We start from the raw sequence: 19,134 nt of genomic DNA, 5'->3' as shown, positions 1-19,134 counted from the left end.
TAGTCTTACAACACACTGAGGTTTGCGAGTAACTTCATGCCAGGAGGAACAACAGGTGTGTCATACATGCATATCATTAGGCCAAGCAAGTGCTCAGGCCACTGCCAGTCCTTCCCCCTCCTTTGGGTGAGATCATTAAAATCACCTATTCCTCTATATTGCTCTCTTTTGGCATTGCTGTAATGTTCTGTTTAAGAGTATACCACACAGGGAACTCTGCTCAATATTTGTAATAACCTAAATGGGAAAAGAATTTGAAAAAGAACAGATACATGGGGGCTTCCCCGGTGGCGCAGTGGTTGAGAATCCACCTGCCATTGCAGGGAACACGGGTTCGATCCCTGATCCGGGAAGATCCCACATGCCGCGGAGCAACTAAGCTCATGTGCCACAAATACTGAGCCTGTGCTCTAGAGCCCGTGAGCCACAACTACTGAGCCCGCGTGCTGCAACTACTGAAGCCCGCGTGCCTAGAGCCCGTGCTCCACAATGAGAGAAGCCACTGCAATGAGAAGCCCGCGCACTGCAACGAAAGAGTAGCCCCTGCTCGCCGCAACTAGAGAAAGCCCACATGCAGCAACGAAGACCCAACAGAGCCATAAATAAATAAATAAATCAAAATAAAATAAAAAAAAAAAGAACAGATACATGTATATGTGTAACTGAATCACTTTGCTGTACACCTGAAACTAGCACAACATTGTAAATCAACTATACTCTAATATAAAATAAGAATTAAAAAACAAAACAAAAGAATAAAAATAAATAAATAAAAAATAATATAAACATTTTATTTTTAAAAATAAAATTTTTAAAAATTGTTTAAATAAAATTAAATTAAGAAATCAAAAAAGGGAACAATAGTGAGGAAAAAATCCTCAACTAGGAGTAAAAATCTAAAATTTTCCCACTAGATGAAATAAAATTCAAATGAATTCATATTCAATGAGCAAATTTTAAACCCAAGGCTCTGTATATCACTCGAGATTGCTCTGTTAGACACTATGTTGATCCCTTTGCATATTTGGTCCTATGAAATATAGTCCTCAAGATGTCCAACTACAGGAAATTGGACAAAGAAAATTCCTGTGACCTGAAATAAATCAAACTGAAGGCAAAAAACAAACAAAAACGAGTATACAAGGTCACCCTTGTGATTTGAATGTGAATTCCTTATCATCATCATTTCACATGGACAAATGCAGACTTTCTGGCGATGAGCGTTTTTTCCTTTCCCAGACCCCAGCTATCTCCGACATGTGTCCTGGTTGTCTTAGGAGAGCGAGATTCTTCTGGGATTCTTCTGGGTTGACCTGTTGCTCAGGACCAACACGCCAGCGGGACGAGCCACTCAGGGAGCTGGCTCATGGCACTCAGCACATACACCTTGGGTAGCTCAGATGTGCTGGTTTCCAGCCAGCGACATGCTTTGTGTCAAAGACACAAGGGTCTGTTGTTCTCACTCACAACACAGAGCTGCTCCCATGACACCAGGGGGATGTTGTAATGAAGCCCTTGCTCCTGTTGGAAGCTGGTTTCACATTACATACTTTTATTTGAGGTACAGGAAAGGCCATTTACCAAACTGCACTTGTAGATCACTGAAAATTCATGCTTCATTTTAAATACAAAATACAAATTGAAGTAATTACTGTATGTCCAGAGATTTTTATTCGACTTACAAATTTACTAATTGATTCCTCTTTTTAAATATTTCATGAGCATTGAAGTACTTCAAGCCAACATCACAGCATAGGAACACTTAACTTATGTGAATTCCAATCTAGGCTTTGGTAAAACAGAAGAACAATGTAGTTTTCATTCAGTGTAATGGCTGAGGAAACAGCAGTGTGTTTCAACACTTCACCAGTTATGTGCTTCAGAGATAGTGGAATATTGATAATAGAGTATTGTGTCATGTTTTCATGGGTCTTCTAAGAGACCTTCAGGGCTGCTGACTTTAGAACCTGACATCAAAGTAAGATGAGATGCCACTATATTATAAAGCCTTCATACTTCTTTATTTTCCTCAATTCTGTCAGCTTCATTTTTTTAAATTGAAGTATAGTTGATTTACAATGTTGGGTTAGTTTCTGGTGTACAGCAAAGTGATTCAGTTATATATATATATATATATATATATATATATATATATATACACACACACACACACACACACACACACACACACACACTCTTTTTAGAAAAGAATATATATATTCTTTTCAGACTCTTCCATTATAGGTTATTACAAGATATTGGATATAGTTCCCTGTGCTATACAGTAGTACCTTGTTGTTTATCTATTTTATATATAATAGTGTGTATATGTTAATCCCAAACTCCTGATTTATCCCTCCCCGCCTTTCCCTTTTGGTAACCGTAAATTTGTCTTCTTTGTCTGTGACTCTATTTCTGTTTTGTTAATGAGTTCATTTATATTATATTTTTAGATTCCACATATAAATGATATGATATTTGTCTTTTTCTGTCTGAATTAGTTCACTTAGTATGATAATCTCCAGTTCCATCCTTGTTGCTGCAAATGGCATTATTGCATTCTTTTTCATGGCTGAGTGTGGTATTCCATTGTATATATGTACCACATCTTCTTTATCCATTCAACTGTTGATGGACACTTAGGTTGCTTCCATGTCTTGCCTATTGTCAGTAGTGCGGCAATGAACATTGGGTGCATGTGTAATGAGTCCAGTGGTCTTTTCAAGAAGGATATGCCATCTAACTTTGAGTAACTTAGCTTCTATGAGCCTGGATCACCACACCTACACAAGGAATGTGGTAAAGAGTGAAGACCCCTACATCCTCCAGCCTACCTTCCTGGTGTCACTCAGCCGGGGTTCTGGGTGGGCATACTCTAAGCAAAAGACCATAGACAATATGACCCCCCAGTCAGGGTTCTTTTCTAGAGCTAGAAAGAACTGCTGCCCAGTTCAGTAGCCACTGGTCATAGAAAGCTATTGACATTTAAATTAACTAAAATTAACAGCTCATTTCCTCAGTTGCACTAGTCCCATTTCAGCTGCTTACTAGCCACATGAGGCTGGCGGCTACTAGCCTGGAAAGCATGGTTGTAGAACATTCCCATCATCACAGGAAGCTTCCATCGGAAAGCTCTCTTCTAAAGTATTTCAGTTATTTTTATACATTTAAGAGGTTTGGGAGGAAATTAATGAAGAATATGTTCAGAATTATATTCTTGGTGAAGATGGAGATTTAACATAGTGTTAGTTCCAAAATGATCAAAGATCCTAGTATAGACGCCAGGCTTTGTGAAGTCCCTTATATGAGTATGTTGAGCATAATACAAATAGAGTAGTCCCTCTTTCCAGAAAAAGCCTTGTCTTTGCTGCCATTCACACCTTGATGTGTGCCGTTCTCCTTGTGTGAAATAATCTTTCCTTTTATTGCTTATTAAAATCTTTCACATCCTTCAAGCACCATTCAAGTTCCTTTTTAGGTCTTACCAGCTTATGCTGACTTCCATGCCGTCCCCTGCAATCTGTGATCTTCCAACTTGAGTAGTAACATAGAGGCAGAGGCTTTATCACACACTCCGTTCTGTCACACTTCACCGTGTCATTGTCCCCACCCCATCAGACATTCTTTGTACACAAAATCTCCGAAACTCTTTGTACACCATGACATCTTGAAAGTACTTGCCACAGATGGTTGTTCATTCAGCAGATGTTTGTGGAGGGCCTACTGATTGGAAGTTACCATCTTAGACATCAGGGATGTAAGGAGGAAAGAGGTGGCAAATAGATAAATTTGTAAATATTTAGGAAGTTGGAGCAAAGCCAGGGTTGATTAATGCATACCCATTCATAATTTATTTTACCATTTTATTTGTTTTATAAAAACTACCACTTAAAATGAGCAGTACAAGTGAATGTCAAGTTCAGATCAAGATCACTGGACATGAACTTGGCTTTTTTCTTTTTCTTTAAAGATGACACTGCTCCCCAAAATCGAGCAGAGAAACAGCAGGAAGTTCCTTTCCGGCTGTCACAATATAAATAGATGGTATACAGTGAAGCTGCCTTATCAGGGCAGGTTTTAGTTTTTATATTAAACCCAAAAGTTGTGTTAACTGAGATGTTCTTTTTATTTGTTCACTTGTACACACAGGTGAAAAAGAATAATTGTAGCAAGAGTCCCAAGAGAATTTTGGTCTTGGGATTTCTAGCTCCATGAGCTGAAGCACATTATTTATCCAGCGTGGGGCTGTGAGGCACACACCAGGTGGTGATGGTCCCTCTCGTAGGCTCCTGGTGGACAGCTTTGTGCATGTCGAGGCCGGCGAGGGAGTGTCGTCTTCTCTGGGGCTGGCGAGGGTGAGGTTGGGGCATGGGAAGTGTAGGATACCGGGAGCTGGTCGTGGTGACTGCTGGGATGCCCCAGGCTCTGGCACCTGCGGGTAAGGAGGGGAAACAAGTCGCCTGACCGGGACTCATTCACACCAGCAGCCCCTTCCTGCTTCCCTGCTCTGCCTTCTGTTTGAGTCATCCTGTCGTGTGTAGTTGCAGTTTTCCTATAGGAAATAAGACCACAACTACACAGTTCACAAAGTCAGCCTGGCACCTGCTTGAAATTTCCGCAACACTTTCAAATAAACATTAGACAGGGGGCTTCCCTGGTGGCGCAGTGGTTAAGAACCTGCTGCCAATGCAGGGGCCACGGGTTCGAGCCCTGGTCCGGGAAGATCCCACATGCCGCGGAGCAACTAAGCCCGTGCGCCACAACTACTGAGCCTGTGCTCTAGAGCCCACGAGCTACAACTCCTGAGCCCGTGATCCACAACTACTGAAGCCTGCGTGCCTAGAGCCCGTGCTCCGCAACAAGACAAGCCACGGCAGTGAGAAGCCCACATGCCGCAACAAAGAGTAGCCCCTGCTCGCCTCAACTAGAGAAAGCCCACGTGCAGCAACAAAGACCCAAGGCAGCCAAAAATAAATATAAATAAAATAAATAAATTTATTTAAAAAAAGAAAACATTAGACAGGAAGGCAGTTTAGTTGTTGATAAAAATGTGTATTTCCTTATGCCCCAAAGAATTGAAGTCTGGAAGAGAAATATTTGTCCGTCAACCCCCCCCACTTTTAGCATAGCAGCATTATTCACAGTAGCAAAAAGGTGGAAACAACCTGTGTCCATCAGTGGATGAGTGGATTTTTTTAAATGTGGTATGTCCATACAGTGAAATATTATTCAGCCTTTAAAAGGAAAGAAATTTGTAACACGCTACATCATGGTTGAACCTTGAGGTTCATGCTAAGTAAAATAAGCCAGATGCAAAAAGATACATATTGTATGATTCCACTTATACAGGGTACCCTGAGTAGGCAGAATCATAGAGACAGAAAGTAGAAAGGTGGTAGCAAGGGGCTGAGGGGAGGACAGAATGGGGAGTTAGTGTTTCGTGGGTACAGTTTTAGTTCTGCAAAATGAAAAGGGTTCTGGAGATTGACATCACAACAACAGGAATGTGCTTAACAGTACAGAACTGTACACTTCAAAATGATTAAGACGGTAAATTTTCTGTTATGTGTATTTTACCACAATTTAAACTTAAATATATGTATTCCTTGAAAAAAAATTTCGTGTTTAAAAACTAAAAGTAGGTCAGTTAAATACCCACTCACACTAATTCCTTCATTGTCATCCATTTACTATTACCTTGTTCACGTGTGAGTTTTTTTCAATTATCATATAGAAAAGTCACGCTCACTCTTCCTTTTCAGATCAATCTAGAGTTCAGTAAATAGTGCATTCTGTTCATTAAATGTGTCATGAGTAGTACTAATCTGTTTTGTTGTCGTTTTGTTTCACTTCCAGGGAAAACATAAATCTTTAGTTAGCTCTATTGCCCTCACGCCATCATAATAATATTGCTTAAGGTTTGTGCAGCGTGATATTTGTAACACACTGCGTGGCTTCAGTGCTTGCAGTAAAATGAGTACAGCAGCATATTCACATCTCCCGCTAGGAATGAGGTTGCGTGATTCAGCCAGATCTAAGGGGCTGTGTTCTTCCTTTGCCCTCCTGTCCCACAGCAGCCCACAAACCCCCCCACCTGAGCTGCTCTGGAGGGCTGGAGGAGCCAAGGTGAGCCAGGTTGCATGGGACCTATCACACTGCTTGGGTGACACCATATTCTGTGAGCTGCCTTCCCCTGAAAAAGCGTAACTGTCACATCACATGGAATCCTTGCTTTGTCAACAGGAAGGTCAGAAAATATTTATTCATTTATTCAACTGTATATTGAGAGCCTACTCTGTAGTCCAGGGGCTGTACTGTATCCCACCTCTACGTGAACAAGAGGTGGTCCTTGACCTCAAAGAGTTTATAGGCTATTCTCAATTCTTCAGCTAATGAACATGGAATCTTTTACATTAGAAGTTACACTCGAGGTTTTCTCTAGCCCAGACTCAACTTTGCACTCATGCGGTCATTCTCCTGCAACAACCCTGGAGCCATACTCGGCTTACCCTGAACTCTGCCAGAGTAAAACAGCTCTGGTTATTATAGCTTTTCCTTAAACATTTCCTTCTGATTTCTGTCCTTGCTTCACCTTCTGCCTTCCTGGAAAATAACGATCATTTCTTTCTAGAATTGTCCCTTCTAGAGGTGGAGATTCTTCTTTTTTTTTTTTTTAAAGAATCAACTTTATTTATTTATTTTTGGTTGCATTGGGTCTTCGTTGCTGCGCGCGGGCTTTCTCTAGTTGCGGCGAGCGGGAGCTACTCTTCGTTGCGGTGCACAGGCTTCTCGTTGAGGTGGCTTCTCTTGTTGCGGAGCATGGGCTCTAGGTGTGAGCTTCAGTAGTTGCGGGCTCAGTAGTTTCGGCTCGCGGGCTCTGGAGCACAGGCTCAGTAGTTGTAGTGCACAGGCTTACTTGCTCCGCGACATGTGGGATCTTCCCGGACCAGGGATTGAACCGGTGTCCCCTGCATTGGCAGGCGGATTCTTAACCACTGCGCCACCAGGGAAGTCCTGAAGTGGAGATTCTTCTCTGATTTCTCTTATGACATGCTTTACAAAAGGCCCCTTGCCACCCGGTAGATGTCAGCATCAGAGTTTGATCCTGGCACTGTTACCATCCGAGGTCCATCAGTGCATCCCAAAAGGGCGTGGGCTTTGCTAGCAGCCACTCATTGCCAGGCCCTGCTGAACCTCTGGTGCCATGCAACACCCAGGTCAGAGCATTACAGGGCTATCGGATGGCAAAGCAGAGAACGCCCACGTGTGCTTAAGGAAGGTCAGTACAGGCTTCCTGGAGATGCTGGCCTTTGAGATAGATCTTAGAGCGCCCAGGGAGTTTTAGCAGAGGTGATCTTGAGTTTTTCTTACTTAGGTACATTTTAAGAAGGTTAGACTTGCAGTAGAGATGAGGGTGTGTTAGAAGTGAAGAAACCAGTTAGGAAGCTTTCATGGTAGGCGAGACCTTTAACATCTCAACCGAGAGCACTTGGAAGGGTCGTCTTCCCCACATCCTCACCCACGCTTGATAGTCTCATACTTTCAGTTTTGCTGATCTCACGGTTGTGAATTGGTTTTTCATCATTTTAATTTGCCTTTCCTTGATCACCAATGAGATTGGGCATTTTTTCATATTAGTCACTCTTTTGCCTGGTATTAAATATTTGTTTGTCTTTTTCTGAATTTGTGGGAGTTTTATGCATTCTAGTAACTAATCTTTTAAATATTTGCAAGCATCTTCTCCCAGACTTCCTTATGCTTTATCCTTATTTCTGATGTCTTTTTTTTTTTTAATACAAGAAACTTTAAATTTTTTTTTTTTTAAATAAATTTATTTATTTATTTATTTTTGGCTGTGTTGGGTCTTCGTTTCTGTGCGAGGGCTCTCTCCAGTTGTGGCAAGCGGGGGCCACTCTTCATCGCGGTGCGCGGGCCTCTCACTGTCGCGGCCTCTCCTGCCACGGAGCACAGGCTCCAGACGCGCAGGCTCAGTAGTTGTGGCTCACGGGCTTAGTTGCTCCGCGGCATGTGGGATCTTCCCAGACCAGGGCTCGAACCCGTGTGCCCCGCATTGGCAGGCAGATTCTCAACCACTGCGCCACCAGGGAAGCCCAGGAAACTTTAAATTTTGATGTCAGGTCTATAAATCATTTCCTTTAAGGCGGAGTTTGTTGTTACCTTGTTTAAGAAATCCTTCCGTACCTCAGGATAATAAAGAGAGTTTCCCGATTTTTTTCCCCAATATGTAGAGTTTTGATTTTGAAGATTTTGCCTTTGTTCCGTATTGGACTTATTTAGGGGCCTGGTGTGAGGCAGGAATTTAATTTTATTTCTCCAGCCAAAAGTCAGTTGAATAGTCAGTCCTTTCCCTGTTTTGTGCCATTTCTACTGTATACTATCCCACACCTGCTGAGGTGTCCTTCTATGTTCTTTGTTATCTTCCCTTGATTAATCATCTCGTCCTGTGCCGATACCACATGGAATTAATCAGCATAGTTTTGTAGTATGATTGATAACCTGGTATGGCAGGTCCCTTATCTTTGTTCTTTTGGTTTTATTTAGTTTTGAAGTTATCTTACCTATTTATGCCATTACTCTTCATTATGAATTTTAAAATCGGTTGGCCAAGTAACCTAAGTGCTCTTGGGATTTTTATTGGAATTGGATTGAACTAATAGATTAAGTTTGAGAGACCGACCTCTATTCAGTATTGCGTCTCCTCATCCACGAACAAAGTATTTCTCTCCATTGATTCAGATCCTCTTTTATGTCCTTCAGCGAAAGATCATAATGACTTGCACCTTCATTTCTTTATTTGTTGAAACATCCAATATTTCAGTTCCAGACCACAGAGCGACTCTACAGTAACAAAAACTGTAGTAATAAAAAACACATTTTAAAGCAATTTGGGGTACTATCAGATTGGCAGAGCAGAGCTAGCTTTTATTTTCTCCTGTTAGGTAACTCTCCTCCTGTATATATCAGCAGTAATTCATGCAAATGTACCATTTGCCACTGCCCAGCAAAGTCCTTGAGGTTGACAACGAGAGGCTTCTGCCCCTTGGTTGACGTCCGTTCCATCAGCACTTGGTCCAGCAGCCCTTCACTGAACAGTAAATCCACCGTCTTCATTATGCCTACGTGTTTTCTACCCACAGTGAAATTAGGAACAATTTTGTCAAATGCTTTGCTTGAATTAAGAATCACTTTATCCATGACACATTCCTTTCCTAATGAACCATCCTTGTTTCTGAAGGCCACTTTTAGTATTTTACTAGCAACCTATATCCAAGTGTTGCATCCAACATTGTGGAAGGTTTTTCCATCTCCTCCCCACACACTTATTTGCCCATATCTAGTCTTCTCAGATTTTTCCCATTCTCCTTGTTGTCTCATAATTTGCTAAAGTGACACTAGGTTCAACCTCTGTTTTTCCAATAAAGTGTTTGATCACATTAGGATTTATATTAAAATCTCAACCCATTCCTGCTCACCAAAAAAAAAAAAAAAATTTGTTCTTTAGAACTGCTACATTTCTGTCATATAACCCAAGTTGAGACCCACTTAAACACCAGCACTATTTAGTTAGGAGACTTTTGTTCTGACTTAAAAGATCACTAAAAAGCATAGTATAAACTACATTTTTTAAAAGGATGCAGTGGATAAGAATGATTTAACTAGATAAGCAGCCTCTGAACTGGCTGAACATCTAAGGCTTCTTACTTGCTAGTTGATCTCTGATCTGAAAATTTCAGTACATTAAGGATGATAGAAGAGAAAAGTGCTTCAAATACTACAGTTGATGAGGAGGGAATCTGGTAGTGAATTTTTTTTTTTTTTTTAATAAATTTTTTTTATTTATTTATTTTTGGCTGCGTTGGGTCTTCGTTGCTGTGCGCGGGCTTTTCTCTAGTTGCGGCGAGCGGGGGTTACTCTTTGTTGCGGTGTGCGGGCTTCTCATTGCGGTGGCTTCTCTTGTTGCGGAGCACGGGCTCTACGCGTGCAGACTTCAGTAGTTGTGGCGCACGGGCCTAGTTGCTCCGCGGCATGTGGGATCCTCCCAGACCAGGGCTCGAACCCGTGTCCCCCGCATCGGCAGGCGGATTCTCAATCACTGCGCCACCAGGGAAGCCCTCTGGTAGTGAATTTTAAGCAATTACAGAAAATCTCACTAAGCTCTCCCTTAATTCTTTAACCAGATTGAAGTTAACGATTTTGTGGTCATTTGTGTTTTTCCAGCTTCCAATTGTGGAAAAGATAAGAACCATCGCCCAGGCTGTCTATGGAGCCGAAGATATTGAACTCTCTCCGGAGGCACAATCCAAAATAGATCGTTACACGGAGCAGGTAAAAGTTGTGCATCTAGGGGGGAAAATCCAGCTTAGGCTTTTGAAATTATTCGCCTTGACTTGAGAGCTGGTGTATGTCCCACCAGCTGAACTTGGCTTAATCTACTCTGTGGTCTACAAAAATTGAATTAATGTCCTTGGGTAGGACGTTAACTGTAATTATGGTGAGAGTACATACATCATTGACTTTTATGGTTATAAATTTGTCTAATATAGGTGGTGTCCATGTTTATCTGCGTGTGTGATCTTTAGCCCCTGCTAGTCAGCCAGAAACATTGAAACTGTTCTTGGATGTGCAGCAGTGGAGTCAAGAGTTAAATAATCTGTAGTGCTTCCTCGTACTGTCTTAAAAGTGGTAGCATGGTGTTAGGTTAGTCAAAGAGGATGGCAGCACATAAAGTTGGCGGTGCTTGGTATTCCTTCTTATACAAGTGCTTCACTGGCTTGGTGCTGAGATGGTCCACAATGGCTGAAGGCTCCATCACCTTCTGCCGTGCACATGGCCAAGATTCAGCAGCGAGAGTCTAGTCCTGTAATGGTTATGTCAAATAGGCTGCACTGCAGCGTGTTCGGCCACCTTAACCAAAGGGGCCATGTGCCTCCAACACCCCCTCCAGTTTGCTGTGATCAGATAGAAGTCAGAGCTCTTCAAGAGCTTGCTGGCAAAAGAGGTTCGTGATGAGTATCTCTGATCTATTTTTTTTTAATCCCCCAACTCCTAAATTCTATTTTTCAAGCACATTTAATATTTTGTCCTATGCTACCAGCACTAGCCAGAGTATTCTCCCAGGTTTGGTAAGATAGTCAGCAATTCATTTCTTCTTAGGATTTTCCAAGAGCTTAGAATGCTCTTGGCTTGTGCTTTTTAATAAATGATTCTCAAACATTGCTGTCCACACTGGCATTGTTTTGCAGTGAAATTTTCACTCATCTGCAATGAAATGAGTAAAATAAGGTCATTGTCATGAGGTGGTTTTTTTTTTAATAAGTTTTTAATAATGCTATTTAAGGACTATCATTGATTCTAATATTAGGTCCTTCCTGATGTTTTCTCAGGCTTAAAATCTTCTTTCTTTTATGAAGTAATATGGTGATGGTATATAGCATATTGGGTTTTTAAAAAATATATTCTTACTGGCAAACTTTTAAATTGGCAAACCCATATCAGTTCATAAAAATTATTTCAATATTTGATTGATCTCTGAAACCCAAAATTCTGGGCACCGTTTCTGTAGAGCAATTGTGATCGCCACCAGCAGATTTCTGATCCGTATCTAAGAGTAAAGGGAACACCCCACCCCCAACCCCAGTTGATAGTACTCTGAAATCTTCCAAATAGTTCTACGTTGAATCATAAGAAATTCTGTGTGGGTTACCTCTGAAGATTGCATTCCTTTTATCCCTGTCTGTTCACCGAGGGAATGTTCCTTAAAAGTTACGCATCAAGTATGTGGTTGCAGTTAATTAGCCAAGTGTCTAAGGAGGCACTGTGTGCCCTTAATCGGGACCAGGCAGCGAGGACACTGTCCTTTTTGTGAGACCCCACATGTGACTTCCTCCCCTTTCACCTTTGGAACTCTGGGTCAGGCATTGCCTTTGGTCCTTAAAAATAAGAGGCTTAAATAGTGACCTCATCTTAGTTCATATAATGTAATCGCAGATCAAATAGCCATGATTCATAAAACAACACAAAGAGGCTCTTTGCTTCCTGACAGCCTCTAAGAATGAGCGAACAACGGGACTAAAAGCCTTGTTACAAAGGCTTTCTCCAGATTACCTTTCTGAGTGCCGGATATTAATATCCTTAGAAAGCGGTTTCTACAGCTGCTGCTGCTGCCGCCTCTTTGCCTGCAAATAACCACCTTTTCTTCAGAGACACACATAATGCTGCCTTTCTGTAGCAAGAATTATCCAAAATAAGTAATAGACACCCTCAACTTGCCAGGTGATGATCTCATGAAGATGAGTTTTTGTCCCATCTTCTTGTTCAGTGAACAAGCAGTAACAAGCACTGTTGTGTGTGTGGATCTGAGTCGTGGGGATTCTGTGGCGTGCGGGTCACACAAGTACAGGAGATGAACGTTTATGCTCAAGGAACACCTTTCCTTTCCTTTCTTACAGGGTTTTGGAAATTTGCCCATCTGCATGGCTAAGACCCACCTTTCCCTGTCTCACCAACCTGACAAGAAAGGCGTACCGAAGGATTTCATTCTACCCATTAGTGACGTACGGGCCAGCATAGGCGCTGGGTTCATTTACCCATTGGTTGGAACGGTGAGTGTGTAACATTCTCCAGAAACCTTCCCCAGTCTGTGTTGTCATGATGCCTAAAATCCTTATGCTCTGGGAACGCCTTACAGATCGGGTATTGGGAAGTAATTAATAGTATTTGCTCTTTTCCTAAATAACCCTCTTCCACCATGAAAAATGCACCTGCCATCAGGGTTTGGATTTTTCTTTTCTGTAGATCACATGGTCAGGATCCCTAGAGTCATAAAATCAATTCCCCCCTCATAGAACATGGAAGAGAATAATTTGGGAGGAGCCAGTCTGCTGTTGAAATGGTGGGATGGCTTAGTGTAGGCCTTCTGGATCTTCACATCACTGCACTCAGAATGATAAGACTTCACTGCGGTGGGATAAATGGAGGCCACCACCATGTCCAAGAGACAGGACCAGCCCCCCACCCCAGGGCTGGGGAGATCAGTCTTTCACCCTTCACCTCTTTGTCAGCACATTAAGGGGGGAGGGAACTCTGCCTTAGAAAATGAGCAAATCACATGAGTTCTCGTTTTTGACCTTGTTGTGAAGGGACATTGTTGCTATGGGATGGTTATTGTGATTTCAAAGCTTCTCCTTGGACGGAGGGGAGATAGCACGGAAGTGAAAGCTTATCAAAGCGCTTAAAATCCACGATGATAGGCTTAATACGTAAAATGCTTCATTACAGCCACACAGAGCTGTGGTGGTTTCCCTTGGTCTGTCTTCTCATCATGGGACGCTCCTGGATTAGATTCAGCACAAAAAATCTTGATCATCTCTGTTGCTGTCATTGTTGTTACAAGCTGATCCAAGTCCAAACAGGAAACATAACAGTTTTTAAAATAAGCCATGTGGCTCTGTTGTTTAAGCAGTGGATGGGTAGAAAGTGCATAATGAGTACAGAGTTGCTTGCCTTCATGTTTACACGTTTCGTCTGATACCGGGCAAAGTGTTTTCAATAAGCGTTTTTTGAATTCTTAATGCCTGTGACGCACAGAGATACTGAGACGAGCACTGGGTTGAACAGCACAGAGGCATCTAGTAAGTGTGGTGTTGGTATTGGCATTTGAAATGCTCTCAGGGCACAGGGGAGGCAGTAGGTATTTCTCACCAGGTTGGGGGTGGGGGGTGTGTGGAAGAAAAAGAGAATCAACCTCTAAACTGGGGAAACAGTGAATCTTGACTCAAAGGCACAGAAGTACATGGTACCCTTCCCAGCGTGGTCCAGTGTGGCTGGAGTTGGACAGGGGTTGAGAGGCTGAGAAATGGGATTAGGGTAGCAACACCAGGCCAAACTGTTAAGGATCTCAGCTGCCATCTTAAAGACCTTGGATTTTATCCCATGCACACTGGGGAGTTACAGTAAGGTGGGTTTTGTGCCTGGTTTTTATTCTTTCTCTTTTTTCTTTTTTTTTTGGCCACGCCACGTGGCTTGCGGGATCCTAGTTCCCCCACCAGGGATCGAACCTGCGCCCTCAGAAGTGAAAGCACAGAGTCCTCACCACTGGAAAAGAAAAATGTCTGATTTATATTTTAGAAAAATAGCTCTGGTAGCAATGTGGAGAATGTTTAGAGGAAAGAGAACCAGACCCAGGGAGACATCGGCTGAGGCCAGAGGTAATCAGGGTTGGCTTGGCAGCCGTAGAAGTAAATATGGAGAGTAGAGACGAATTCGAGGTATATTTTGAAGGTAGCCACCTGCACGTGGGGCTCGGGGGAAGGGACACTTCTAGCCTGAGTGTAGACGGTGATGCTGTCCGTCGTGGAAGGAACACAGTCAAGAAGACAGATGGGCAGGGCCAGAAATGCGTCTGGCCAGGACGTAGAGAGCTGAAAGGGCTCATAGGATCTATAAAATGGTCTGCGAATCCATGAGAAATACAGACACAATACTCAGAAGAAAGGAACAGGCAGGAAGAAGGCCCTGAGAGCTTTAAAAATATACATGAGGGTGGACACAGGGGAGAAGCAAGGATATGCATGAGAGAAATAAGCGGTAAAGGATGGTACTAGGAAAACAGCCATGTTTCCGGAGCCAACGGGGTAACAGGAGCCCTCGAGGGTCTGGGCAGAACCATCGTATGTGGCACGGGGAGACCAGAGAGTAACCACAGGAGCTGGCGGTGGAGTTTGCCATTGAGGGAGGCATAGCAGCGGTACTAGAAGAGAGAGAAGGGTTCAAATAAAACAGGTTCTGAATGGTAATTTTAGAAAAGGTGCAACTGAAGGTAAAAAAAATTCAGATCAGTGGTCCAGGGGGCAGAGGAGGGAGGGCACAGATTGCAGAGGGGCACCAGCGACCTTTTGTGGGTGATGGAAATACTCTGTATCAGCGGTCCCCAAGCTTTTTGGCACCAGGGACCAGTTTCATGGAAGATGGTTTTTCCACGGATGGGGGAGGGGGATGGCTCAGGCGGTAATGCGAGTGACGGGGAGCGATGGGGAGTGATGGGAAACGATGGGGAGCGGCAGGTGAAGCTTCGCTCGCCCGCCTGCCGCTCACCTCCTGCTGTGCGGCCCGATTCCTAACAGGCCGCGGACTGATACCCTTCCATGGCCTGGGGGTTGGGGACCCCTGCTCTATATTTTAATTGTGGTGATGGATCCACGACTGTATACATGTGTCAAAACTCATAGACCTACACGTTTTGGTTTGTTTGTTTGTTTGTTTTTAATTTATTTATTTATGGCTGTGTTGGGTCTTCGTTTCTGTGCGAGGGCTTTCTCTAGTTGTGGCAAGCGGGGGCCACTCTTCATCGCGGTGCGCGGGCCTCTCACTATCGCGGCCTCTCTTGTTGCGGAGCACAGGCTCCAGACGCGCAGGCTCAGTAGTTGTGGCTCACGGGCCCAGTTGCTCCGCGACATGTGGGATCTTCCCAGACCAGGGCTCGAACCTGTGTCCCCTGCATTGGCAGGCAGATTCTCAACCACTGCGCCACCAGGGAAGCCCGACCTACACGTTTTTAAAGGGTAAAATTTATTGAGTATAATTTAATCCTACCTCAGTTAACAAAAACACGAGGAGAGCTTGCTTTATATTCCTTAGAATGGCCTCCCTGATGGCAGCCCCTCAGGGCCAAAGATCTGGTCTTCAGTCCATGAAGGCCTTTGCTTAGCAGAGCACAGCCGGCTAGTACCCGCCCAGAGGGACCAAGGACAAGCGGCCACGAGGGTCCCAAAGAGCATGGAACAGTGGACACAACTGAGGAGGGAATTAGCCGAGTTCCTAATCTGCCCTGTCTTGTCCTGCACAGATTTGAAATCCCACAGCAGTTCTCCCAACAAATTCATTCATTCATTCATTCATTCATTCAGGGAACGTGCACATGGCCCTGTGCTCCATGCCGTGGGGAGCCCCCAGTAAAGCAGCTTTCTCCACTTTAGGCAGCTAGTAAAGGTCGATAGAAGGGAATTAACAAAGACAATCGATTGGTGTAAAAATTGTGAGTCAGTAAATGATACCTTCTGAGTATGTGAGCATTTAAGAGTCATTAAATACCAATCATAATTTTAAATCTGTGGGGTCACTAAGCAAATAGATGCTGTGAGTCTCCTCCCACCTCAGCTGATACCCTCACATCCACAGCCTTGAAAGACCAGTTGTGGAAAGCCAGCATTCCGTCAGCCACAGCTCGTGTGTGTGTGCATGACCCCTAGTCCATCCCTCCGTCCCTCTGCAACTCCTTGACGCCTGACTAGTCGTTAGAAGATGAAGGTGTGAGCAGTCCTCGAGGGGTGGCCTCCGGCTGCCTGGGCTCCCTGAGGAGGTCCCCGTGCCTCCACCCCCGGGTGGAGCCGTAAGCGGCAGGGCCCCGCGGTAAAATCCTCCAAAACAATCGTGTGAGGAGCGAGGAAGGAAGAAGTTCCTGGAGGTCAGGAAGCATCACGTGGAGGCGGTGACCTGAGGTCTGCTTTCTGTGACAGAGCAGGAAGCCGCTGGTGTCCGGGGCAAACGCACCGCAGGAGGCCAGGATCGCCTAATAAGGGCTGGTATTTACTTTTACTTGACCCCGTCCGGGGCCCTGCCACAGTCTGTGAGAATGCTTCTAAGATTCATCATCCGTGTGGGAGACACAGTGTAGTAATTTCCTGCTGAGATGACCGAGGCAAAGGGGGATGGGGACACCGGGGGGACTGGCTCCTGCAGGTGGGAAAATTCTAGCCTGATGAATCACCCTGACTCAACACAGGCTTATGTGAGTGCCTCTGAAGCACACATCCGTCTCTCCCCTCCAGGAAAAAAAGCCCAAACTGAGACCTCAAAATCAGAAAGCCCCTCAGTTTTTCTGCCTTGCTCGTTCATTCATTCATGCATTCATTTATACCTGTTGGGTGGGAGGTGCTGTAAACCACGTGGAGGTGAACAAGCTCCAGTCCTCTCCTGAGGGGCCTTATGGCAGATGCTGGCAAATAAAATCGTACACATGCAGAACACAGTGGGCTTTATAGCAAAGGAGAAATCCCTTCCGGTGTGTCCTCAGGGGAGGCCCGTCCTCTTGGCCACCTCGTAGGTCTGAAAGTGGAGGATCTCAACACAAGCATGTCCCTCCTCAAACAATAAACATCTCCAGCTTTGCTGACTTTGGGAGATCGCACGGTGAAGTGCTGGAGAGTTCGGTGTTTACCCCTCCAGGTTTAGTTTTCTAAATATTTACTTTTACCTTCCATCCTTACTTATAGGCCAGAGTTTTCTACCACTGAATGATTTCATCGTGTTTTATTTAGTTACTGCTTTAATTGGAGTTGATCACCAATTTGTGACCTTCAGTTGGTGTAGACACTTTACCAGTACATTTCACTTCCTGGTGCTGTTTTTTATGGAAGCACCCAGTCGTACATGGGTTCCTCAGCTAGGGCCACCTAAGACCTTTGCCCCATCCTTACGTGCACTGGCAGTGTTTTCTATCTCATTTTTCCTTCCTAAAATATCTTCATTCCTACTAAGCTCTGTGTGTATCCTTGCCTCTCTTTAATGATATTATTCTTGTATATTCTTTCCATCTTATTATTGAAAGCTACAAAAGAGTATAAAATCCTTGACCAACACACCACCACTTAGTACATCTCCTTGTAAGAAATAGTTTAGCAAATCCAGATCTTTGATGTGGGGAGAAAAGAGCAGGCGGTTTTTAAGATTTTCCAACCCTATATTCTACAGATTACCCTGTTAAGTTTCCAAAAATTCTTTCAAAGCTTATGGTTTAGAGTGCTCAATAAATCTCGTAACTTATAAAACTTCTCCAAAACAATCTCATTCCCCACTCCTTCCCCAATTTAGTAGGTGGTCTTTGTCTGGTGGTCCCATTGCTTTGGTATTGTCTTTAGGTTTTTATAATTTATCAGGGCTGTTTAATCATTTGACATAAATTTCGTGACATAAAAACATTAATATGTAAGCAAAGTTTATGAAATTATATTATCGGGAAGTAAATTACATTCCATATAGAAAAGACTAAAAAGACACCAAAATGTTGACAGGGGGCTGTGATATTATGAACAGCTTCTTTTCTTTTCTGCTTATTTCAAATTACTGCATCAAGTATATGTCACTTTCATAACATGAAAATACAATAAATAGAGAAATGGTAAACTGAAAGTACTTGGGGAAATGTTTCGCCAGGGCCAGTTAGTTGCAAGGGAGTCAGAGTACACGTATGGCAGGGGGAATTAGGCTGGTACAATCATCTTGCCCTTCCTGGCTGTCTTGTAGTGTTTTAACACCCGAAAATTGGGACACCAAAGAATGGACAAAAGAGCTGGAATGTTCCTCTAGAAGTGCACTCCTGAGTATGGTTTGTCGAGTCTTGTCAGATGTTTGCTGGCCCCAAATTCTGCTAAGGAAATGCAAGATCGTTTTTTCCATGTTAATTTGTTTTCTTGCGGGGCTTCCTCACACAGTGACGCGTTGTCAGAACAGTTGGCTCGGAGAGGTGTCCAACCAAGTGTGAATTCCTAGCAGAAGTCCATTTGAAGGTAGTTTTTGGTGTATCTGACTATTTTCCTTTGATATCACATTGAGGCAATGAGATTGGCTCCTTAGAAGAACTTCGAAGTCCTCTTGAATATGAAAGTCTTCCTTATTGACAAACTTAGGACATAAAATTAGGACCGAATGGTTATTAAGGACAAGAATATGAGCTGGAATCTTGGGCTTAAGCCATCCTGCAGTTTACCCTGAAGGGATTAAGACTTCCTACAGCATTTACATGGTGTTCAGTGCCAGTTAGAGCCTTTCTGGGGGACACAGTGGCTACTTGAAACTGTAGAGAGAATCCTAGTGCTTTGGCCTCACAGACCAATGGGGAGAGAGAAGCATCTAGGCTGGGGGCTGTAAGATGCAGTGCGTCAGAGCTCCGAGTCCATCTGGAGCAGTGATTCTCACTGGGCAGTTCCCCTCTCCCTTCCTACACCCTTCACTTTGGTCCCTGTGCTCTTTCTGGAGCAGACCGTGTGATCCTGGGCACTGAATATGTGTACATGCCATGATTGGTCTGGGCTGGCCCCATCAGAGCACGGAAATCTG

General features: G+C 43.6%; 1 protein-coding gene across 1 annotated transcript in view; it reads left to right on the top strand.

The window, feature by feature from the left end:
• MTHFD1L (methylenetetrahydrofolate dehydrogenase (NADP+ dependent) 1 like) overlaps positions 1-19,134 on the top strand; it is a 202,743-nt gene that overhangs the window by 139,627 nt on the left and 43,982 nt on the right. Inside the window, exons 25-26 of the mRNA XM_057527877.1 lie at positions 10,240-10,347; positions 12,471-12,623. Coding sequence (XP_057383860.1) covers positions 10,240-10,347; positions 12,471-12,623 — 261 coding nt within the window. The remainder of the gene's footprint in view (positions 1-10,239; positions 10,348-12,470; positions 12,624-19,134) is intronic.

Source organism: Balaenoptera acutorostrata, chromosome 14 (assembly GCF_949987535.1).
Source record: "Balaenoptera acutorostrata chromosome 14, mBalAcu1.1, whole genome shotgun sequence".
NCBI classification, from domain to species: domain Eukaryota; kingdom Metazoa; phylum Chordata; class Mammalia; order Artiodactyla; family Balaenopteridae; genus Balaenoptera; species Balaenoptera acutorostrata.
The sequence above is the reverse complement of the archived record's forward strand: the minus strand, read 5'-3'. Positions and strand labels throughout refer to the sequence as shown.